General features: G+C 39.3%; 1 protein-coding gene across 3 annotated transcripts in view; it reads right to left on the bottom strand.

The window, feature by feature from the left end:
* cacna2d2a (calcium channel, voltage-dependent, alpha 2/delta subunit 2a) overlaps positions 1–26,514 on the bottom strand; it is a 348,071-nt gene that overhangs the window by 312,405 nt on the left and 9,152 nt on the right. For all 3 annotated transcript variants that reach the window (XM_057845730.1, XM_057845731.1, XM_057845732.1), the window contains exon 2: positions 18,667–18,748. In XM_057845730.1, the coding sequence (XP_057701713.1) occupies positions 18,667–18,748 (82 nt within the window). The remainder of the gene's footprint in view (positions 1–18,666; positions 18,749–26,514) is intronic.

Here is a 26,514-nt window from a genome sequence, read left to right as displayed (position 1 = left end):
TGCTTCACGGTGGGGATGAGGTGTTGATGTTGGTGAGCTATTCCATTTTTCTTCCACACATGACATTGTGTGTTACTCCCTAACAATTCAACTTTGGTTTTATCAGTCCACAAAATATTTTGCCAAAACTTCTGTGGAGTGTCCAAGTGCCTTTTGTGCGAATATTAAACAAGCAGCAATGTTTTTTTTTTTTTTTTTTTAGACAGCAATGGCTTCCTCCGTGGAGTCCTCCCATGAACAACATTCGTGATTTCGGTAAGTCTTTAGCAGATACTCTAGGGTTCTTTTTTACCTCTCTGAGTATTCTGCGCTAAACTCTTGGTGTCATCTTTGGTGGACGGCTACTCTTTGGGAGAGAAGCAACAGTGCCAAACTCTCTCCATTTGTATACAATTCTCTGACTGTCAATTGATGAACATCCAGACTTTTAGAGATGGTTTGTATCCTTTCCCAGCTTTATACAAATCAACGATCCTTGATTACAGGTCTTCAGACAGCTCTTTTGACCGAGCCATGATGCACATCAGATATTGCTTCTCATCAAGACAATTCTTACCAGGTGTGTGGTTTATAGTGGGCAGGGCAGCTTTAAACCACTTATCAGTGATAGGGGACACACCTGTCGTAAATTGTTTGGTAAAAATTGGATTAAATTGCTCTTTAAGTCTTCTTAGGCCGAGGGTCCACTTACTTATTTTTCTTTCTTCTGCCAATGTTTGCATGCAATCCTCATTTAAATATTAAAACCTATAAATGTTTGGGTGGTTTTAGTTAAAGCAGACACTGATTTTACATCTGTGTGATTTTGACAAAGATCAGATCACATTTGATGGTGATTTTATGCAGAAATAAGAGGAATTCCAAAAGGTCCAGATACTTTTTCATTCAATGTTCAATGTCAGATTAGTTTTAGAATGATGTGGTTTTAACCGACTGACTCGACAAAAATCCTCAAAACTAAGACTCCATTGTATATGCACAATGTTGTCCAAATTCTGAGGGGAGGAGTAGAGGTGGATACCAGCACCAGCAGGCCATTAAAAAGTAGAAAAGTAATACAAACATTGGAAAAAGGGCAGTTACTCTACATAATCTATTTTTCCTAAACCCATATATTAAAAGATAGCCATTCCAAGGAAGCGTCTAATGCCAACCAGCTTGGCGATATCTGCATGCGGGGCTGCACTCTGCTGATAGATGCATTCATATCATCACGCTTGCCGAGGAATCTTAGTAACCTTCGCTAGTGTCAGAAAACCAATAAAAAGGTAGAAAAATATATTGTGTGCATTTGTGAAGCCTCGTGTTCTCCTGTCAGCCCCGGGGCGCGTGAAGCTGGGAGTAATGGTGTTGACCAGCTCTCACGCTGCTTAACGTTCAGCTCACCGCTGCTTTTATGTGCCTCTCGTGTCCACTTAGTTTTGCTCGGCGTTTGCTTGTTGTTTGGCACAAGAGCTCGAGCCAAAGGCTAAAGCTGGCACTCGACTCGGGCGGCGAGTTCTTTAGTGGGCGACGCAAGGGTCCCCGACAAAATAAACATGCTTTGCCAATAGACCATGGCTAATCTCTCGTGACCCTGTTGATCCCTCGTGCCAGTCGATGGCTTACGGACAGTCCAGATGGAAGGGACCCACGGAATGTGTTTAATTATAAAGTTCATTGTGATGAGAGCTGGTTAGCCTACCTAAGCTGAAAACATAAGTGAACCTTCACAGGCATGCGCAAACCATTATATGGCAAAGTGAATTAACCTCAAGTTTTGAAATGTTTTTTTCCCGTGATGAATTTAAAAAAAAAAAAAAAAAAGTTTTTTCCACATTGATTTTTTAAAAATAAGTTTATGGTTAAAAATACTTTTATTTAGAAATGAGTTAAAACATATTTTATTCATAAGAAGTAACACTATCTAGCAAATCATAGCAACATCTATTCACATACAGCTCTGTGAACAGAAATCCCAAGTCTCCCGGAAGTTCCGGTAATCTCCCCCATCAGTGGCTACCTGATACCAGATAAAATATCCTGGATTGTGCGGCTGCGAGGGAGTGTATTTTTTATTTTTTTTATTTGTATTTTTTTGCCATTGCGAGTGAACGCATGCTGCATGCCAAATAATAACTTGACTCTGCTTGACAGAGGGCGTGCTGATTGGCTAAGTTAGCAAAATTATCCAATAGGCGTGGGGAGACTTTCTCGTCATCGTAGTTATCACTTTGTCAGGACAGCCCTTACGATGGCAGAGGGTGAATCTTCCAGTAAGAAATGAAAATACAAAACAATTTACAGCATATTATACTAAAATATATCCCTGTCTTGTTAAAGTGAAGAATGATGACACCGTGGCGAGGTGCACTGGGTGACTTCAGCATTGCCCACTGCTGACTAAATTATTGTAAAGACATGTTAAGGTAGGCTCAGTTTAACACGCCATCACCTGAATTTTATTTCTGTAGGTTGAAAACTGTAATAAAATTAGGCAAACCACAGGTTAAGTTAATTAAAAAGTCACCTTAAGTTTATTAATAACAACTACATTTCATTAATAAACATTTATTAATGATTTATTATTATTAAATGTTAAATTAAATTAAATTATTAATCATAAAAAGTTGGTGAAATTAAGTGGACTTAAGTGTATAAGGGGCACGGTAGGGGTTAGTTGTTGGGACGGGTGGGTATGGGGGTGGTAGGTTTGATAAACATCTGCCTGAAATGAGTTCTTGGAACTTGTTAATGTACACGGATATCGGTTGGCCTACACGACTTCCACATCCACAATAGATTTCCAACATTAAATTTTTTTTAAAAAACTATTAACAAGAAAAATACTGTATTACCAGCAACATGTACCATGTACAATGGTACAAATGATACATTTCGCCAACTTAAAAAAATTAGCTAGCAGTATTTTGAATTGATAGTAATTTAAACATTTACATTATGCTATTAGGTTAAAGGTCACATGCTGCCACAATGAACCGCAATTGCTTATAAATCATCAAAATGCACTAGGATTCTAACTGTGCTGCTATGCTATTGATTGTAAATCAATCTGGACACAAAGTAACCTCACACACAGAGGCGGCGCGTCCCATTAGGCAAACCAGGCAATTGCCTAGGGTCCCAGGGCAGCAGGGGCCCCCAGAGGGCCAACAGATTTAGCACACACAGCTTTACTGCAATGTCGCAGTGATAAGTGTAAGAAGTGTTTCAATACCATGGAATCATTTGGCAGATTATCTAACGATTCTGTTATCAATTCAAATCAGCACTAACCATGTCATGTAGATTATACATGTTTAAGAAAGTCCAATCAGCTATTAATACCACATGATTGTTTAAAGACTCACCAAGTACTCTTTGGTAAGTCCTTGCCGAGTTGTTTTATGTTGATTTTCACAGGCCACCTCATTATTCATGGACTACTTAAAGAAATGGAGATTTTTCCCAAAAAGTCTATTAACTCATTTGCTCCCAGAAACGTATAAATACGTTCTATTTTTAAATGCTTCACTGTCCAAAAAATGGATTTATCCGTCTTTTGCGTTTCTTTTTTATACTGTAAGAAGCATATATAGCTTCCGCTCTATCTGAAAAACAAAGAACAACGCTCCAAACCCATTTCAAAGCAACAAAACTGGCCAGTGGAGGGCAGTAGCGCATTTTGTAAGACCAGGCAACTCGATTCAACAGCAGTGAACGGCCAGGCAGCATGGTCGGAGCGCTGGTGGCATGATGCCGGGCGATGCTCCGACCGACCAAAACAACCGAGAGGATGCCTGGGAGGCCAGGGGCTGGACGACCGAGCAAAAAGAGTGAGACCCCCAGTGCAGCGGCTCGCCAAGCAGACCCCGCAGAAACGCAAAAATAATCCCTCTTTGTGAGACAGACAACAATGAGCGAAAAGTTTACACGGCTGACGTGGCGACAACAGCGTCATCTCGGCGACCAACCGTCATCTCTTAGTAGTCATGTGTGAATAAATTGTTACTTTGCTATCAAAAGCTCTATAAAGCTTTTTTCTAATGATGATTTCTAAAGAATGGCAAAAGATATGAACTTACTTTTTTTTCCTGCTGAAAGAAGAGAGTCTAATCTTTCTTTTGGTGGGTTCCATGTTTATATAGCAATAGAACAGAATTTTCTGTGGGCCTTGCAAAATCAGTCAAAATCCAGAAAAACCGCAGGGAGCGAAGGGCCTTGCTCTGATGAAAATGGCTATGAGTGAGTGAGTTAATGGGTCTATCGTATTCCTCGTCGAATACTCTATCAGAAAAATATAACATATATGCATCTAAAATAATCCTAAACAATTTTATTTGCAAATTTACTACTCATTTCGGTCGGTAGTCCACCAATCAGTGGTTTTTACGGAATAATTTGAATTTGGTGGGTCGTAGGGCCAATCTGACTACTGATTTCACACAAAGGTATATACCTCCGCATCCGATGGTGGTATTTTTGTGTTGCTACTCTTTCTTCTATTGCTCCAAGTCCAACTGTCCCCCTTACTTGCACACGCTCGAAGGGCCCCATGTTGCCTGGGGCCCCCGGGGACCATTGCTACGCCTCTGCTCACACATGCCTTCCCTTCAAGGTGTGTCTATTTAAGACTAAGTCAAAAGAAACCTGCGATATCGCTCCAACGCAAGAAGTTTACACTCGTCCAGATACAAGCTGCTGTTGTGTAACATCCAAGTAGAAAGAAAGCACTGAGATCTGCAGCACCCCCACTCTACCCTTTAAAGGTAACTTTTCACAACAGCAAGAATGAAGAGGAGGAGGAGGAACTATCAGTTTTAAACTTTCCATATGACACCACAGCAATTTGGTCAAGAAACAAATTTTACTGATCCTAAACTCAAATTATTAGTAATCTCATGGATCATCTAAAAAAATAGAAGCTTTTAACCATTAGAAGCAGTGTGGAAGGATAGTAAGGGTTTAATAGGAAAGCTGGAGCAGGGGTGGTCTGCTACATTGGAGATCGATTATTGGAAGTATTCCCAATCCCATGGTGCAGCAATCCTCGCTTATATTGCGGTTGCCCTACTGCAGTCCGGCTATATTGCGCATTTTCATTTCAAACATACATTATGACATCAGTTCACAAAGTGAAATTACAAGTAACTTGTGCTTTTAAGTACGTACTACACTGTAGCACATCGGAACAAATGGTGTTTGATTAAAATCATCTTTAATGTATGACCAGGTAAACCAAAGGCTCTTTCACACAAAGTTCCAAGCAAAAATGCCTTAAAGGTGTTGTCGTGACGCAGATTTTTGATAGGCAGTATGAAAGGGGGTTGCATTAAACCTGAAGCTGACCAACGAAAGACACAGCTAGCGTGAAGGGCAAGTGATGCCAAGACAGAAAATGTCTATGAAATTAAACATTAATCTCTGCCGAGTTGGAGTGAATCCAATAGCTATTAAGCTCTATTGCATACACACCCTCCTTCCACGCATGTGTATGTGTGTATTGATATGGATGTGCATCACTCTCCGGTTTCCAGTAATCAAGGGAAGCAAGAAAAAGAGGGAAGGGGGGCCCGGTTGTAGAGGCACAGTTGACAGATTTTCAGCATGCTGTGTTTGAGCTGAGGGCTTTTTGGAATATTGCACCACGCTCAATTATTCACCTTGATTACACTCTTTTGTTTGTAAAAAGGTTTCCATACTTCCTGGAGGATTTTCATTATTTCTTTTTATATTTTCCCTTCCATTACATATTTGATAGTTGGATGAATGGTTTTTTTTATGGCAGCACATTATCACCACATATTGGGCTTGATAATTTATTTGCTATTGATCTGAGCAGAACTGGGCTTATAAACTTTAGCAAAAAAAATGTTGCTGTCCATAGAAAACATACCGTAATTTCCCAAATATAAGGCGCACACGTGTATAATGTGCACCCCAAATTTACTTGTAAAATCTAGGGAAAATTATTGTACCTGTTTATAACGCGCACCCTAATTTTAGCACCAGTAAATAGAAGAATACAAGAAAACAGAGCTCGTATACAGATACAGAAATGTCATTTTACTGACTGGTGAAACACAGCATAAGCATAGCACATTGGTAGTTCAAAACATTACCATAAACTGACAATATTTACGGTAATAATATGATTTGACAACTTCTCCAACTTACCAGAATCTAGGACAAAACAAAACAGATGTGACTTTTCTTTTAAAGGCTGCTGTATAACTTGCTCGTTTCATCATGATGAATAAATGTTTCTTCCATGGATTGATACGGTAAAATGAAAGTGAGAACATAAGTCGGAAATCCGTGAGAGCTCATCGCGACACGACAGTAACAATAGGAACTATTGTTATTTGGGTTTGAGTTTTCCGAGGGACCGATATAGTTGACGGACACAGGAAGTGTGTGTGCTTACGTTTGTTATGGTCCGAATTGCGGAGCTGCAATAAACGTCATCTCAAATGAGTTCAAGAAACTAAATTCTGTGGTTTATGAAGAGTGAAAAAAGCAGAATTTAACACAGACGAAATCATTCGGCCGATTAGAGTGAAGTACAGTGGTACCTCTACATACGATCGCTTCGACACACGAACTTTTCGACATCCGACGTAAAATTTCACTTGCCATTTGTTTCTACATCCGACGACATGTTCGAAATACGACGACAATGGCAGCACCGCAGACGAATGCACGGCGGATTTTCTTGTGTGACAAATCAACACTGGTTTCAGAAAAGGTTGGTACAGGTGGTGAAACAAGGAAAAAGTTGACGCTTACCTTCTAAATGAAGATGCAAATGACAGAAAAATATGAGCGTAGGGTGGGCATCCGTGAAATGGCTCAACAATACATCTCCACGGTCCTCCTCCGACCATCGTTCGCCAGTCTTTATAAGTTAAGCTGACAATTCTTATTGTGGTAACATCTCCAGAGAAATCGCCAACTTCGCCACGTTTTTATCATTTATTTCACAACTTATTCAAAACAAAAACACCTTCTGTCTGCCGCAATTGACGGTGTTCTCAAGAAAGCATTCAAAGTGAAAGTGAAACTCAAGCTCACCGGTCTGTCTCTGGCACGTCAGCTCCGCGGTGCGTTCAGGGTCAGCAAAAAACGTCCGCCACATTAGAACCCGATTCGTTACATTAATACAGGAATTATTATTATTATTATTATTATTATTATTCCGATTTTGATTTATAATTTATTTGTTTTGCTATGTGTAATTGCCATTTGTAATAGTACCAGCAGTATTTTTTAAGGATTTAGTGAAGGTTTTTGGGCTGTGGAACGAATTAATGGAATTATAATGTATTCCTATGGGAAAATCCTGCTCGACATACGACCATTTCGACTTACAAACAAGGTCCTGGAACGGATTAACTTCGTATGTAGAGGTACCACTGTATTACCGAAACAAAATGGTGACGTCACCAGTGTTGTTAATAATGGTGTTACAATATAACGGCGTTACTAACGGCGTTATTTTTTTCAGTCATGAGTAATCTAATTCATTACTTTTCTCATCTTGGCAACGCCGTTACCGTTACTGAGGCGGGAAAGGCGTACATTATTATGCGTTACTAAGTTGGTTGAATAAAAAAAGTCAGAGAGACAGACTCACGGCGACGAGAGAGCAGAGCAGGAGTGGGGAGGACGCCGTTGCAAACGCGATGCTAGGTTGCTCCAATCGGTCTTTGTCAGTCACGTGCCCAAACTAGCGGACACGCCTTCATGCGCCATTTTGAGTGTATCACGGATGTAAACAAACCAGAACAGGAGTAGCTCCGACACCACATAACTGCTTCCAACTTCATCGCTGGATATAAAATAAACTCCCTCGTTTACCTGAGTGTAGCCATAGCCTACAAACTACGCCCACATGATACGGTAGATATCACATATTATAGAACTAGATGCAAATGACAGACACGGCTGCATTGGCAACATGTTTTAAGGACTACATGCGTTAGTAAACAGCCGCCATCTTAAAGCAGTAAACCTCGCAGGAAGGCTCTGATGTAGAGATCCTTCCTCGCGAACCTAAGTAACTTTTTAAAAAATTTTATTTTAAAATGCTCCTAAATCGGCAAAATCTTGACTTAAATCTATCTTTAAATGATGAAAACTTAAAACTCACACATGTTGATTGTTGAAAGTTGACAGAAGGGAACTAATGCAATAACGGGAGCAGTTTTAACAACTTTAACGGTTGATTCACAACTTTAAATGACTTCCACACATAGCAAAGGTTACTATCTAGTTATCGCAAGACCCTTGTGTCTAGTTAAGTGGAGGGTAAAGAATTGGGCTAGGGCCAATTGTTCCCCAAATCCTTTAAACTTCACATTGTGTGACCTTTTTTTTTTTTCTTTTGAGAAAAAAAAACATGAAAATTATCACTAGTTACTTTGCCAAGTAACTAATTACTCTTACATTCAGGTAACTGAATTACTAACGCAATTACTTTTTGGGACAAGTAATTTGTAACTGTAATTAATTACTTTTTTAAAGTAAAATTAACAACACTGGACATCACGTACCGTAATGGTCGGCAACGGGTCGCCGCATATGTTTCTTCAACACAACGTGGCCGTGTCAATAAAAAAAAAAAAAAAAAAAAAAAAAAAAAAATCGGTTTAAAAAAATATATATATATATATATACATTACTGTGCAAAAGTTTTAGGCAGGACACCTGCCTAAAACTTTTGCACAGTAATGTATATTTTTATTATATTATGTATATACAGGATATACTGAATGTATATATTTTCCCCAAGTGGAAGCTTCCATGATCCTAATAAATTTGATAATTAAAAAAAAATATATATATATATATATATATATATATATATATATATATATATATTATATATTTCTGTCTCCATCCATGTACCCGTTTATAATGTGCACCATGATTTTACAAGTTGATTTTGGAGAAAAAAAAGTGTGTGTTATATTCGGGAAATTACGGTAGTACAATAACTATTTACATCAGTGTAATTATTTAATTCATTATAGTTGTTGATTTAATTCGGATTCTACAACCTTCAGACTAACAAGGCAAAACGATGGTGCGAGTAAGAGTGATTACTATATTTTTCGGACTAATAAGTTGCACCTGAGTATTAGTCGCACCAGCCATAAAATGCCCAACGAAGAGGAAAAAAGACATATACTAGTATATGTCACACTGGATTATAAATCGTATTTTGGGGGGAAACTTACTTGATAAAATCCATCACATATAACAGATGTGTCATCTTGAAAGGCAATTTAAAATAAAAATACAATAGAGAACAACATGCTGAATAAGTGTACAGTATGATAATGTTACATGATGCATGAACAATGAAATGCGAACATGGCCGGTATATTAACGTAACATAGCAATTAAGAGTTATTTAGATAACTATAGCATATATTACATGCTAACAAGTTTACCATACCATCAGTGTCACTCCAAAACACCAAAATAACATTTGAAATGATATAATAATGTGTCAATAATTTCACACATAAGCCGGTCCGGAGTATAAGTCGCACACCCAGCCCAACTATGAAAAAAACTGCGACTTATAGTCAGAAAAATACAGTAGATATTAAAATGCCTCACATAACCGCAATATGCCAGCCTTGAAATGCCATACATAGACTACAACAAGATTGTATTTTCTGCGAATCAATACTACAGTATATATCTCACTACTCAGTCGTTAACCTTTTTATGTCTATTCTTAGATTGCTTGTGGAACAAAAAACAAACACAAAATGCGAATGGGCATTGACAAGGACCTAATGCCACATCAGTATTCTATGTGAACTAATACACCACCCATGAGTCGATGTAAGTGTTAATACCATTGATTTAATACATACAGACATTTACTTAACAGTCAAATGTCATCTGATTTAACAATTTTGCTCAAGCGGGATCTTCACAGAAAAAAATTAAAAATCCATCCAGATCCTGAATTTCCTTATTATCCATAGGCTTCATTTTTTTCTTATTCATTGCATTGAACGTCCTTTTATGAGGTTTTAACATTAGTTCTGTTTTATTTCGACAAACCAGCACCAGTATATTACAGTGGTATGAAAAAGTACCTGAAACTTTTGAAACTTCTCACATTTCTGCATAAAATCACCATCAAATGTGATCTGATCTTTGTCAAAATCACACAGATGTAAAAACAGTGTGTTCAACTAAAAACGCCCAAACATTTATAGATTTTCATATTTTAATGAGGATAGTATGCAAACAATGACAGAAGGGGGAAAATAAAAAATTGAACTATCACATTTAATATTTTGTGTGCTCCCCCCTTGGCAGCAACAACTTCAACCAGACGCTTCTAGGCATGTGCCGGTATGACATTTTGACGGTACGATAACCGTGAGCAAAAATACCGCGGTTTCACGGTATCATGGTATTGCAATTATAGCTCCAAAAAATTTTGAGATGTATGGGTTAAAAAAAAAAAAAAAAAATTCCATTGAACAGGATTTTTTTTTTTCAGACCATAGTTGCAAATTGGAACATGAATATATTGTTGAAATAAATAATCAATAAAAAAATATTTTAAATAAAATTAAACTAAATATAACTTATAGACTATACTCACAGCCACAGCTCAAGTTGCTCAAGATTAGAGCAAGAACAAAATAATTTCTATAAAAAAGTAAAAACACTTCTGAATAAAATTTTTTAGAAATTTATACTGCATGACTCTTTTTTTTGAGGGTGGAAAAGCTTAAGTGAAGTTTGCCATTTTCAGCCACTGTGTCAACTCTAGTCTACATGATGTCATGCCTTTGTGTTAAAAAGAACATAAAGAATTCATATGTTACTTAAAAATGTATAAGTTAGTTAAAATGTCAATATTGTTGTGGAAAGGTTTCATCTAAAAAATAAAATAAAATAAAATAAAATAAAATAAAATAAAATAAAATAAAATAAAATAAACATTGGGAGTGAGACCTCTCCTTGATCCAGCGAACGTGGATTTGTGCTTAGGGCAAGATCATCTTTCGCAATTAGCGATCTTTGACGCTATCACTTTTTCCCCTTCATTCAAGCGACTCAAGCTTGTTTTCTCACTCTGCGGCTGTCACACTCAACGAAGTTGCTCTCCCAGGTAAGCCTAGGCTAACAATCATCTTTGTAAGCTTTTAGTTAGTTTTTATATTGAATTTGAAAGGAAAATGTGTGTTTTGTTTTTGGCGAACTTTTTTCATGGTGCTAATCTGTTGAAGCTACTCACATGGAAAAATCTAATTGTACAACGTTTTAAATGTATTCATTTTTTATTACACTTACCACGATTTGAGAGCTCAATAAATTGAAGAACAGTACGCCTTATATTTGGAGTATTTGTTTTTGGGTTAGCTGGCTGGCTAGCCGATAGCGTCACTTTCACACACAGCAACAAACGGGAGGGGGTGAACGCTGCTGCGCCAAGCCGCTTCTGGCTGCATTTTTGACACAAGAAAAATAGCGAATACCGTACTACGGTCTGATGGAAAATTTTAGTGGTTTTGAAACCGTGACATTTTCACACCACGGTAAACCGTGAAACCGGTAACCGGCACATGCCTAGACGCTTCGTGTAGCTGCAGATCAGTCTGCCACATCGATCAGGACTGATCTTGGCCCATTCTTCTTGACAAAACTGCTGTAGCTCAGTCAGATTCCTGGGATGTCTGGCATGAATAGCTGTCTTTAGGTCATGCTAAAGCATCTTAATGAGGTTCAAGTCTTGACTTTGACTTGACCACTCCAGAACGTGTATTTTGTTATTCAGAAACCATTGTGAAGTTGCAGCATCTTTTTTAGCTTCAACTGTCTGACAGAAAGCCTCAGGTTTTCCAGCAAAACATCCTGGTAAACTTTTGAATTCATTCTTCCATTAATGATTGCATGTTGTCCACGCCCTGAGGCAGCAAAACAGCCCCAAATCATGATGTGCCCTCCACCATGCTTCAAAGTGGGGATGAAGTATTGATGTTGGTGAGCTGTTCCATTTTTCCTCCACACATGACATTGTGTGTTACTCCCAAACAATACAACTTTGATTTCATCACTCCGCAAAATATTTTGCCAAAACTTCTGTGGAGTGTCCAAGTGCCTTTTTGTGAACATTGAACGAGCAACAATGTTTTTTTTAGATAGCAGTGGCTTCCTCCGTGGAGTCCTCCCATGAACAACATTCTTGGCTATGGTTTATATACAGTTGATGTGTGCACAGAGATATTGGACTGTGCCAGAGATTTCTGTAAGTCTTTAGCAGACAGTCTAGGGTTCTTTTTTACCTTTCTGAGTATTTTCCGCTGAACTCTTGGCGTCATTTGGGGGACGGTCACTCCTTGTGAGAGAAGCAACAGAGCCAAACTCTCTCCATTTGTAGTAACTTCTTTTACTGTCAATTGATGAACATCCAGACTTTTAGAGATGGTTTTGTATCCTTTCCTAGCTTTATACAAATCGACAATCCTTGATCGCAGGTCTTCAGGCAGCTCTTTTGACAGAGCCATGATGCACATCAGACAATGCTTCTCATCAAGACAATTCTTACCAGTTGTGTGTTTTATAGTAAGCAGGGCAGCTTTGAACCTCTCATCAGTGATTGGGCACACACCTGACTTAAATTGTTTGGTAAAAGTTTGTTTCAATTGCTCTTTAAGTCTTCTTAGCCAGAGGGTTCACTTATTTTTCCCCCTTCTTTCATTGTTTGCATGCTATGCTCATTAAAATATGAAAAAAAAAAACTATATATGTTTGGGTGTTTTTAGTTAAAGCAGACACTGCTTTTACATCTGTGTGATTTTGACAAATATCAGATCACATTTGATGGGGATTTTATGCAGAAATGTGAGAAATTCCAAAAGGTTCAGATATTTTTTCAGACCACTGTTTGTCTTTTTAAACATGAACCACTTTTCAGAAGGGACTGATGTGTGACAAACTAATTTAAATTCACAATGGAAAGCTAAAAACAGCCACATGCAGCTCTGGAGCCATGACTGGGCGTCTATCATCAAATAGCACTGAAAGACTTAACATTTCCAAAAAGGTCCATAAATTTGTCATACAGCACACAAACTGCTGATACTGCACACTGAGTAGTGAATACAATGAGTTACAATACATATCAAAATGTGTGCATGCGTGGGTGTGGGCACTGTACACACGTGTCTATTAAAACAGCTTGGAGTAAGCCTAAGGCTGTGGAAACAATGGCGGCGTCCGATGCCGCCTCTCATCATCGCACACTGGAGCACATCAAACGCAGGATAATGCGAAGGATCAAGACTATAAACAGCATCCATGTGCTTCGTTTAAATGCAGCAACTACTATCGTTCCATCCACCTTCACTCCTTGCAAAGAAGCAAAATAAATATAACAAATAGTTAAATAAAAAACAAACAAAAAAAATACCCGAAAATCCATCTAAATTGTCAAAGCTACTTGTCATTTGCACTCCATAGGCTCTCAAAAACCTTTCCACCTCCACTTCAACAGTCGCCTACGCTCCTTGTCTATCCTAACAAAAGAGCTCCAGTACAGCAAATAATTTTGGAGCAAGACGCTAAAACTGAGTCTCCAACTTGCTATATATATTGCTAAATATATATTTTTAACATATAAAATAATCTCGTGAAATGAAATTTGAATGTTTGTGATACAAATTTGTTGATACTGAACGATGAAGACAGATCTACAATATCGTGAACTAACACTTAACATTTAATTAACTCTAGATTATGCCCTTTCAAAGTAGCGATAAATTACATTAATTGATTAAAGTCAATTTTCTTCTCTGTTGCTGCTATCCTTAAAATCATGTCTGCACACCTGATTGTATCCAACACCCGTGAAAGCTTCCTCATGTAATCTGCAAACTTGATCATTAAGTACAATTTCACCCATAAGTGTCTGGGCCACTTGGTCATCAAATTTTTGTCAGAATGGTGCTTGTCGGCTTTTGAACTCATGTTTATGCACACATTTCCGTGATTTGATAACAGAAGGGACCCCAATTCGATTGCTGAAGAAGGTCGCCGTACCCTTGCTCCTGGTGCCAAACCACAAATTCTGAGGGGCTAACACACAGCTGTGATATCTCTAATGAGTGAGTGAATGAGCGAACGAATGAAAAAACAAACAAACGAACTGGAGTCCGGAATGCATGTCATGAAAAATAAACACATTGGAAACTAAATTATCCTAGGTCTATCTAAGTATAGAAGAATTTTTATTAGGTGGCCGAATTGTCAAAAAGTCTGATGCAGAGCAGTTGTACACCACTGAAAACCACAACTTCTGTTCTCAGAATAATACAGAGTCTTCAGTTTACAGCAGAACCGGCTTGTTTTATCTTTGATTTTATGTTTATTACGAATGGACTGCTTATTGACCAATTCATGATAGATTATGCCTTGCTTGAATTTACAAATTAGGGTAACTGTCGTAGGAATGGTAACGTATTGGAGGTATTGCTTAATACCTTTAAAAAGTGTTAATTGATATATTTGTCAAAGTTGATCTACAGAATTAGCTGTCATTCCAGTAATTTTCCGCCTCTTTGCAAATTGACCTTTCATTTTTTTTCTCAAATATATTGGAAAACCGAATAACTCACCCATTTGCAGTTTTTACACCGTTTCTGAATGGGTGCAACTTATTTGAGATACAATAAAACTGGGTTGCTAGTGATCATTTGTAATGATAAACTGTTTTGGTATCATGGTTTGTGGCACCGATATGGTTTGAACTGTTAACAAAGGCAATTTTACAATAAATGAGTGCCGTGTCGAATAATGGTTGTTCTATGTCCAAAAATAATTGGTCTTTTTTTTTCTCATTAGTGTGGTGTAGTTTGATTATGTTGCCGTTCCTGGGAGTCTTACAATAATGTGGTCAACCCATTCCTTCTCTTGCCCCAAAAGATCTCAGCAGCAGGTCCTAAACAGACCATGTTTTTTCTCTGCTTTCCCCAATGGACAAACCAAAAGTATAATTGGCGCTCAGGATTTTAGTCTGCGTGAAGATTTAAGCATGTAAAAATTAAAAATTGGCAAGAAAGAAGACAGACGGAAGTGATCTACTTAAAAGCTGAAAAATCCTGCCAACATTTCAATCTGCCATATACTGTATATGGCTAGACATCCATTTAGAAAACGACATTCCTACGCACACCATTTAGCAGACCCTGCGACGATTCCCGTTAAAGGCCTTGATAAATTCACTGATGCATGCACATAGGCAACTATAAAGACAGCCAACACAAGATGTGCAGACGAAGCTACTATAAACCCAGAGTTTAAGGAAAAAAGATGCCATAAAGGCAGTAAAACCATTGATTGTAGTTGCACTTAGCTTAATAAACTAAATAGTAGGCCTGCACAATACATTGTTTGAACTTCGCCATTGTTATGTGGGCATGCGCATTAGTCCCATCGCAGGATGTGGGATTTTTTTTTTTTTTTTTAACACGCAAACTTTTGTTTTGTTTCACAAAAGCAGCAAGTGTGCAGAGACATGGCCTTCTGGATCCCTTTTATATACAGCAATTGTCATCATTCACAAATGAACCCCCTTAGCCTGGATTAAACAGTATTATATGAATACAATTTGGTCATGGTGAGTCAACCAAAGTCTTCCCATACAGAGCTATTCAAGTCATCTGGTGAAAATTCTTCTAGTTTAAAGGACGGATGAAGAGTTCAATTCTTGAGTGTTTTACTCGGTTAAAATGTATTGAATGCATCATTCGCTGTGTCAAAACTGATATTACAGAAAACAAATTTAAATTGACCACGTAGTTGTTGAGTTACTGTCATAGCAACACCTTAACAACAAGGGACGCGCCTCGCTGCCGACCGCTACCTGATGACATAATTTACAGAAGACCTCGCCAGCACTCCAATAGGAAAGGACGGCACTCACCATATATTGCTAGGATTTTCTGGGTTTTACTCACGAGATTCATTATACCATCTCAATGTGTAGCGATGAAGTCTCGAGACGCTATCAGTGGCCCAAAAAACCTTCTTCTGCAAGGATAAGGACATCTTTTGTAAGAGGCAAGCGGAAGAACTTCGCCCCAGCTTCTCGATGGCTTCTTTGTTTTCAACATTTCAGCGACGACAGATTTGAAAGCCTAGAAGAATGCAACTTTGTTTTTTCAAAGACCTAAGTAGACCCTTACTGGCTTTTCAAATTCTAAAATTTGATGCAGTTCTGTTGATGTAGGAGGGCAAATCCTACTGCCTGTTCGTTGAAGTGCGACCTGTGTTTTTTTTTTAATTGTTGCTGCTGGCCAGTCATAAGTGGATAGGACAGCTGACAGGTCGTCTATTCATGTGAATTTGATACATTACATACTAGAGCTATTTAACTACGTGTCTGTTTTTGCAATTACTGATAATTATATCACAGAATGACTGGGGAAAGAAAGGTTAAGAGAGGTCACGATGCTAGACATAGGCTCCTCCTTTCGTGAAGTGTCGCCAATCGGCGTCATCACCACCATCTGCTGTGCCGGGTAAATAGTAAATAGTGAGGTTCAAACATGTAAGGATTAATTGTAAATAATATTTCCTGAGTGCACTCGTCATCGTTATCATAATGAAAAAGCGACCCTGAACGGGTACTTTCGCTGGAAATATCACTATTGCTGGTGCTGCCATGGATAAAGTGTGCCATGTCTCCTGTTGCCTTCTGTGAATCACACTTCTGGGTTTGAGAAGGCAGAATTGGCAGAGTGCTAATAACTTAAAAAAAAAAAAAAAAAAAAAAAAATCAAATTCTTCTCATAGTTATGCGTTAAAAATGACATAGTTGTTTTAGTTAGTTTAAATTCGTCAAATTACACCGAAATCCGACAAACTCTTCATCTGCCCTTTAATATTGCAATATACACTCACGGGCCACTTTATTAGGTACACCTGTCCAACTGCTCGTTAACACTTAATTTCTAATCAGCCAATCACATGGCGGCAACTCAGTGCATTTAGGCATGTAGACATGGTTTAAGACAATCTCCTGCAGTTCAAACCGAGCATCAGTATGGGGAAGAAAGGTGATGTGAGTGACTTTGAACGTGGCATGGTAGTTGGTGCCAGAAGGGCTGGTCTGAGTATTTCAGAAACTGCTGATCTACTGGGATTTTCACGCACAACCATCTCTAGGGTTTACAGAGAATGGTCCGTAAAAGAAAAAATATCCAGTGAGCGGCAGTTCTGTGGGCGGAAACGCCTTGTTGATGCCAGAGGTCAGAGTAGAATGGCCAGACTGGTTCGAGCTGATAGAAAGGCAACAGTGACTCAAATAACCACCCGTTACAACCAAGGTAGGCAGAAGAGCATCTCTGAACGCACAGTACGTCGAACTTTTGAGGCAGATGAGCTACAGAAGACCATGCCGGGTGCCACTCCTTTCAGCTAAGAACAGGAAACTGAGGCTAAAATTTGCACAAGCTCATCGAAATTGGACAATAGAAGATTGGAAAAACGTTGCCTGGTCTGATGAGTCTCGATTTCTGCTGCGACATTCGGATGGTAGGGTCAGAATTTGGTGTCAACAACATGAAAGCATGGATCCATCCTGCCTTGTATCAACGGTTCAGGCTGGTGGTGGTGGTGTAATGGTGTGGGGAATATTTTCTTGCCACTCTTTGGGCCCCTTGGTACCAATTGAGCATCGTTGGAACTGAGTATTGTTGCTGACCATGTCCATCCCTTTATGACCACAATGTACCCAACTTCTGATGGCTACGTTCAGCAGGATAATGTGCCATGTCATATAGCTGGAATAATCTCAGACTGGTTTCTTGAACATGACAATGAGTTCACTGTACTCAAATGGCCTCCACAGTCACCAGAGCTCAATCCAATAGAGCATCTTTGGGATGTGGTGGAACGGGAGATTCGCATTATGGATGTGCAGCCGACAAATCTGCACTAACTGGGTGATGCCATCATGTCAATATGGACCAAACTCTCTGAGGAATGCTTCCAGCACCTTGTTGAATCTATGCCACGAAGAATTGAGGCAGTTCTGAAGGCAAAAGGGGTCCAACCCCTTACTCGCACGGTGTACCTAATAAAGTGGCCTGTGCGTATATATCGCAATATATTGCAAAACCCCAAAAATCACAATGTCAGTTTTTTTTTTCCAATACCGTTCAGCCCTACTATATAGTCTTACTTGGTTTACTAAAAACCCTAACATGATGTCATGCACAGTATGTTTGGAGACAGTGAACAATCACTAAAGATCAATTCGCCTCCATTTTGCACTCTCGGTGTCCATCTAGTAACGGCCATTAACCTTTACTCCAGCAACCTCCCTTGTCAACTCAATCGGTGCAAACTATTAATGTCAGCACCACGTTAGACACTACAGTACCAGCTCACATTCAGGATTTCACAGCTCAGTCACCTGCCGTGGCTGTAGTGAAGCATTTATGTCAGGGTGCATTTTAAGACCGGTGAGCATGGTGAAAACATGTTGAAATAGTGTCAATCACAGCTCTCCTCCGCCATCAGCCACACACACACAGCATCATGCAGGAAGGCAAACATATTAGCTGAGATAACACCTCGTGCATACACTCACAGTCATTCGTATTTAATGATGCAGTGAGTGAAAACGTGACGTCAACTCACCGATCGCATCTGCTGAGTCCCAGTGACATGCTGCAGAACTTTTTCCAGCTCCTTCTCAATGCGTGCAGCCCAGTGAATCATTCTGGAAAAGAAAATGGGACATTTTCAATGCGAATCAACTCACATTAATACCTGAACACATCATTGGTTGGGTTTCACCCTGTGGGCAAGCAAGGGTGGCCATGTTCAAGCCAGAGTGTATCTTCCGCATCGGTATCTGCATTGGTGGCAGATCCAGACCACAGCGATGATTTTGTGTTTCTTCGAATTAGCAGTTTAAGTGGTTCAATGTAAATTTTGCTGCAAAGGAGTGGAGTTGTTGCCACCACGTCTGCTTGGTCTTGAAAAAGAACTATACACCAATTAGGGGTGTCAAAATATATTGATATGTTGATACAGTGATATGTTACGATACTTTGTATCCCAATAGGTTATTGATGTTTCCGTCAAGAATCAATATATCATTTTAAGAATAAGTCACTGTCTAATAAAAGGAACCAACAGGTGATTAACAAATTTTCCATCTAAGTATCCTTCTTAACACATTGGCTGCCATTGACGGCGACAGACGTCCAATCAATTTGAAGTGGTAGAGCTTACATGGAAAGAACAAATGAACAGCCAAATTTAGGATTAGTAGAATGGCTGGCCACCCTCTCAGTTCAAATGGATTAGACATCTACTAGTGTTAAACTTGTTTAAATTGACAGCAGAAGGATGAAAATAGCTTATTTTTCTGTTTATTATAGGGTGACCAAACACCAACTTTTGCCCGAATATGTCCACTTTTCATATCTTGTCTGGGGTGTCCGGCGGGGTTTTATAAATTCATGAAAACGTCCGGTTTTCAATATTTTCATGGGACCAATTAGCGTGTGTTGAAATTGACTGACACTTTGCACAGAATGCTATGGTACTGTGCTGCCTGTGACGTGTTGCCAGAGAACCGGCACAGTTGTTAAAGTCTTTTATTACAATCAATATGTATATGATCAAATGCTCATGTACCCAAAAGAGTAATTAAGACGAAAATTTGCGCGTGCGTGCGCAGTCACAGACTGGCTTTACCGTCAACTGTCATTTCTCATTCACAAACAAACTTTCATCATGACAGGAGCTAACATGCTATCGGTATGTACACATGCTAAACTTACTTTTCGACATCTGTTGACTTTTGTCCGAGGTTTGTACTGGTGTAATCTGTAAAATCCGGTTTGGTGTCGCATTGTTGTGCTGCCGATGATTGTAAACTTTTATAGCAATGTTGGATCTTACCTCAGCTACCCATGCATGTTAATAGGGTAGCTGTCAATGAGCTAAGCAGCACTAGGCATCATGGTTAATGTAGTTTTAAACTGCTGCAATTGGAAACATGCTGGTTGAATCGCTTAAAAAGTTTATTTCGGTTACTGTTTGCGTGCAATCTAGAACATTGAATGAGAATAACAATTGAGTGGGAATAACAATTTGTCAACGACAAATGTCGTGATAGTAATGTGTAAAACTGTTTAGTTGGCACTTAGCCTACTGTGTGTGTGTATTGACTGGATTACATTTCAATTAAATTATTATTATTTAAATACAGTTTTTCTGTTTGTTTGTTTGTTTTTAAATGTTTATTTTAATGTTATTATTTTTTAAGAATGACAAAGCCTGTTGAGTAACCTCTGAGAATTTGTGTCTTTGGTTATATACTATATGGCTATAATTTTTTATTTTTATTTTTTAATAAAACTGAATTTTTCTATCCAGACGGAGAAGGCACACTTTAAATATATTAAAATCATATAGGTATCTTTGAATGAAGTTCGAGTAAAATTCAAGTATCTCGAGGCCGGGCTGAGTGTCCTCTTTTTTGGAAATCATAAAATGGTCACCCTAGTTCATTAGTTATATCGTATAATATCGTAGATTAATTCCCTAACCCATGTATGTTGTATTGCCGTATCATGGGCCGTGTATCACAAATCGTATCGTACCGAGATAACCCGAGGTTTCCACTGCTAACACTTTACCTTCATACAGTAGCTTAGGACTGTTTACTTAGTCTTATCAAGTAACATTGATATATTTTTGGAATTTTTACCCCCACTCTCGAAAACATAACTCCACACAGGGAAAGCAAAGCCAAGTCTGAAACCAGAACCTTAAAACTGTGTGGTAGACGTGCTAACCACTCATACGCCACACAGGTTTAAATAACTCACACCAAACAAGCAAAAATCTCTGCTTCAAAGTTTTGCAGGGGTCATACTTCTACACATACAGTCCTAATGTTTTTGGACCACTCTATGTAGAAAAAAAGAGTAAAAATGGGCACCATAACTGCACGTCTATGATTAGCAATAAAAGGTATGTTAGCTCATTAAATATACAAACAATGCTCATTGTCAAGGATCGACAAAGCCGCTGGTTCACTTCAATATGTGGTATTGAACAAAGGGCAAGAAAATTTACATTTTCATAAAAACAATTTAAAAAAAAAAAAAAAGCTCCCGACACCCACTTCACTCTCCACGCCAGACTCTGCTTCTTAAAGTAATCCTCTGACTTAAATACATGTAGGCTCTAATAAACCACAATTGTTCTCTTGTACTAAAATATGTTGTTAGAAACACATAAAATGTTAAATCAATGGAAATATTTTATAATATTTACTCCATATTTTGACCGTTAGTTGGCGCCATGGTTTGTGGCCTCGCAGTGATGACGTCATTGGTAGCTTTCCAAATGTGTAGCGTGTTCAACAATTGCTCATTGCTGCCTAAACTCGCGAAGTAAAATGCCACGATGTGCTGCTTTTGGATGCAATTTCCAGTCAAATGGAAACAAGGGGAGTGAAATGAGTGGTCAAGGTGGAATTATTATTTTTAGTGAATAAATGTGCATAAGTGGAAGGTTCTCCCCCTTTTTGGTCCCTGTAGGCACGTATTCTACCCACCACGCGTTACAACTAGCGCCCGAACATTTTTCCTGGATCCTCAGTCAAGTAAGGGATCCGTCTATTTTCTGGATCCGACAGTCCCACCGCATCTGCAATATTAGGCTCGAGCGTTTACGTCACAGCAGCACGGGATCATGTGAGATTTGCGACAACGTAGCCATTTCGGAAGCACGTCTTCATCATGGGACATTTAAACTTAACGGCAAATACAATTCAACTACGAGTGCCAAAGATGGAAAAATGTAAGGAAAACTCGCCAGTTCAATACAGAGACAAACTTGTTACCACGGCGAAGGACAGATATGTGAGCAATTTTAAGGATGTGAACAATGTTGACCCTTACGAGCAAGCCGAACACAAATGGAATAAAGATGTCGACAAGCTTCCACCACTACGCGAAATGGACATCGTGCTTCATTTAGTGTTTGGTGTAAGTTACTACACTCATCAGCAATTCCGAAACTACAAATCGCTACAAAGCTACGAACAGTTTTGCTGTGGATGGGTGCAGGATCTGCACATTATGACCATAGCAAAAGGCAACACCATCTTTCTAGCAAAGATAAGCAATGTGTGTTTACATTAGTCTGTGACCACGGATGTACACATTTTTTGTTGCAGAAAATGTAGCCTGTGTACAAATTCTTTTCCACTCTCTCACGTCAAAATATTACAGCTTTTTCATTTAGCAATGACAGGAATTATGTCTTATGAAGACAATGCACATGTATGCATGCTAGTTGTTTAGCTGTAGCTATAGCTAACAACAGGCCGACTTAGGGCATAAAGTTAGCGAAATTTGCGTTAACAACCGAAATTAACTTACCGGAGTGGAAGTGCATAGAGCAAATTCTGTGTGTAACTGAAGAATCAAACGTTATGCCCTTCCTTCTGATTGAGGCCACCCATGCCATTCTTCGACGTTTGGTAAGTTCAGATATGACCTTTCCCTCGCCTTTCCTCCATGTAGGGATCCGGAAGAAACTCAATGGTGTTCCGTCGAGCTGTACATTCTCCTTTCTATTCGATTGGTTGTTGCAATTCTTTACCGCACAATAATTTCCAACCATTTTTAAAGAGCGACCTGTGTTGAAATGCCTCACTGTTTATGTTTCCCGCTTCCAAAATGGCGATAGCGGCGGAAACCTCGCGAGTGCAACGTCATACGCTTGAGCCTAATTGGTTTCGGATCTGTCGATTTTTTTGATTCGTCGGTCCCACAGCGGCTTTTCGGATCAGTCTATTATGTGGAATCGACGGCCTAATCGCGGCTGCGACATTGCCATGGTATCGGTCTAATTCCTGGATCTTCGAGTGAGTAAAAAACGCGGATTTGGATTACTATTGCTATCTTTTTTGTTGACTATTCTTCGTGGGAGTTTTCCCCTTATCATACGAAATAATTAAAGCACTATGGCACGCTACAGTGACGACAGTGACTCTGACATGGACCTTACATCAATGTTGGGAGTTCGTCAGGGAACGTGTGTTTGCGGACTGCTGAGCTCCCGAGTGAAGAGTGGTCAAGGTTGAAATATTATTTTTTGTGAATAAATGTGCATAAGTGGAAGCTTCTCCCCATTTTGGTACTTTTATACACGTGTCCTAGCTACCACGCGTTACAATGTACAAGACATGGATTACACAAGCTGTGCTCTTTGGCCTGTACTGTAAGCACACGACAGCTCTGGATGCTAACAATCTACATAATTATATTGGGATAAGTTTGAAAACGCAATATGCTTACCTTGAATATCTGCATATAAAACCGGTGTTCTGCCAAAATCTGCTACATCGGCGAAACGTCTACATTAGTCGAATTTAACACCCGAAGTACTACTGTGCGCTCTAAACTTGTTTTGTTTAGATGCATACAGGAATAACGTAATAAAAAAATGCCTGCAGAAAATATTTAAATGAAGTTATATCAAATAAGGACGGGTTTAAATACACTACGTGACTAATGTGGTCAACTGCTTCAAAGCTAACACAAAAAAACACAATGGTTAAACGTATGAGAGGGTAATACATGCAAAAAGTATCTTTGAGGCAGTGAAAAGGTTCTAGATAACTAAATAAAAACAAAAATAGTGAGTACTCACCGCTTCTAACCGATGTGCGCATGTGCAAGCGCAAGCGCGCTTAGCATTGCGTAGGACGTTTCGCCGCGTGGTAAGGAACGGCCGAACACCGGACAGCATACACTCTCGCTCCCAACCGGACTTCCCAACAGGACTCTCTCGCATCACCAGTTTTGCCCAACTTTTGTCTTATCAGGTATTTGCTGCACGCATTTTCCCCTGAACCTTGTCTTGTGAACGACCGACAGTGCTGTCCTGCTCTTCACTTTTCAGATCTGGTTCAAATAGGAAGGGTAGAACTGACGACATGTTGAGAAAGCTAACTAGTGACACGCTGGAATTTCGGCAACGGGACCAGTGACGTCACGCACTGCGACGTAACAAGAACGGCGACCTATCACTTAAAATAATTATTCAAACTTTATTAAAACAAAAACATTAAGAGGGGTTGTAATATCAAATTATTATAACTCATACTAACATGTATCTATAAGAATTACTTGTCTTAAAAACAGAGGATCCCTTTAAGACCACATGCACTCATAAGTTACTGAACGAATGACGGTTACTGTATTAAAAAATGCTAAAATAATTTTTCATCCAGTTACATAATTCATAAATGGAATGTTCAGTAGAAAAAAAATTCTGTTTTTTTTTTTTGTTTGTTTGTGTTTTTGAGAGAAGGAAATTATTTATTTTTTTCAAGCCGCTGCACCTTTTTGAAGTCGTCAAGGGATGCACAACAAAGACTTTAAAACATCTGCTTTAATGCGTTGTGAGGAAAAACCCCACATCAGCTAGCAAGAGACTTCCTGGCATGTAGCCTACCTAAGTGGTTGGTGCCCCACCACTGGTCCCTTGACCTTCTTATCTGCTAATGCATGGTCTTGTCATCAGCACCACCAACCCTCCCCAGCTGCCCACTATCTCCCCTTATGCATGCACATATCTGGCCAGCACTGGTAGGACGAGCTGCGATCAGCAACTCTGCAGTAAAACTGCTTGGGTCGGACAGAAATGCACCCCGAGCAGGGAGGGTGGGGGACTGATCTCCATCAGACAGCAGCCAAATTTGGAATTAGTACATCAAAGGGATGGTGATCACCAGTGCACATCTCACAGCTAGTAACAAATTACTTAATGGATCAAGATGCTCATGAGATGATTTAAAAGCAGTTGGACACTCACTAAACCATATGAAGACGAGCAGGGAAAACTACACAGCTTGCTAGACTGCAGCGATCAAAGGAATAAACTTTTTAGTCAACCAGCATCAACCTTTGTCCTTACTAGGGTGGTAAAAGTATATATACAGTACGTATTAGGGCTGTCAAACGATGAAAATTTTTAATCGAGTTAATCACAGCTTAAAAATTAATTCCTCGTAATTACTTGCAATTCAAACCATCTCTAAAATACAGTGGGGCAAATAAGTATTTAGTCAACCACTAATTGTGCAAGTTCTCCCACTTGAAAATATTAGAGAGGCATGTAATTGTCAACATGGGTAAACCTCAACCATGAGAGACAGAATGTGGAAAAAAAAAAAACAGAAAATCACATTGTTTGATTTTTAAAGAATTTATTTGCAAATCATTGTGAAAAGTAAGTATTTGGTCAATACCCAAAGTTCATCTCAATACTTTGTAATGTACCTTCCCTTTTTTGGCAATAACGGAGGCCAAACGTTTTCTGTAACTCTTCACAAGCTTTTCACACACTGTTGCTGGTCTTTTGGCCCATTCCTCCATGCATATCTCCTCTAGAGCAGTGATGTTTTGGGAGGGTCGTTGGGCAACACGGACTTTCAACTCCTTCCACAGATTTTCTATGGGGTTGAGATCTGGAGACTGGCTAGGCCACTCCAGGACCTTGAAATGCTTCTTACGATGCCACTCCTTTGTTGCCCTGGCTGTGTGTTTGGGATCATTGTCATGCTGAAAGACCCAGCCACGTCTCATCTTCAATGCCCTTGCTGATGGAAGGAGATTTTTACTCAAAATCTCTCGATACATGGCCCCATTCATTCTTTCCTTTACACAGATCAGTCGTCCTGGTCCCTTTTCAGAAAAACAGCCCCAAAGCATGATGTTTCCACCCCCATGCTTCACAGTGGGTGTGGTGCAATTCAGTATTCTTTTTCCTCCAAACACGAGAACCTTTGTTTCTACCAAAAAGTTATTTTTTTATTTCATCTGACCATAACACATTCTCCCAGTCCTCTTCTGGATCATCCAAATGCTCTCTAGCGAACTGCAGACGGGCCTGGACGTGTACTTTCTTCAGCAGGGGGACATGTCTGGCAGTGCAGGATTTGAGTCCCTGGCGGTGCATTGTTACTGGTACTGTACTCTTTGTAGGTCATTCACTAGGTCCCCCTGTGTGGTTCTGGGATTTTTGCTCACCGTTCTTGTTGTCATTTTGACGCCACGGGGTGAGGAGGGAGTTGAAAGTCAGTGTTGCCCAACGACAGCCCCAAAACATCACTGCTCTAGAGGAGATCTGCATGGAGGAATGGGCCAAAATACCAGCAACAGTGTGTGAAAAGGTTGTGAAGAGTTACAGAAAACGTTTGGCCTCCGTTATTGCCAACAAAGGGTACATGACAAAGGATTGAGATGAACTTTTGGTATAGACCAAATACTTATTTTCCACCATGATTTGCAAATAAATTATTTAAAACTCAAACAATGTGATTTTCTGTTTTTTTTTTTTTCCCCCACATTCTGTCTCTCATGGTTGAGATTTACCCATGTTGAAAATTACAGGCCTCTCTAATATTTTCAAGTGGTAGAACTTACACAATTAGTGGTTGACTAAATA

The sequence above is a fragment of the Corythoichthys intestinalis genome, chromosome 9, assembly GCF_030265065.1.
Source record: "Corythoichthys intestinalis isolate RoL2023-P3 chromosome 9, ASM3026506v1, whole genome shotgun sequence".
NCBI classification, from domain to species: domain Eukaryota; kingdom Metazoa; phylum Chordata; class Actinopteri; order Syngnathiformes; family Syngnathidae; genus Corythoichthys; species Corythoichthys intestinalis.
This window is presented reverse-complemented; position numbering and strand designations above follow the sequence as displayed.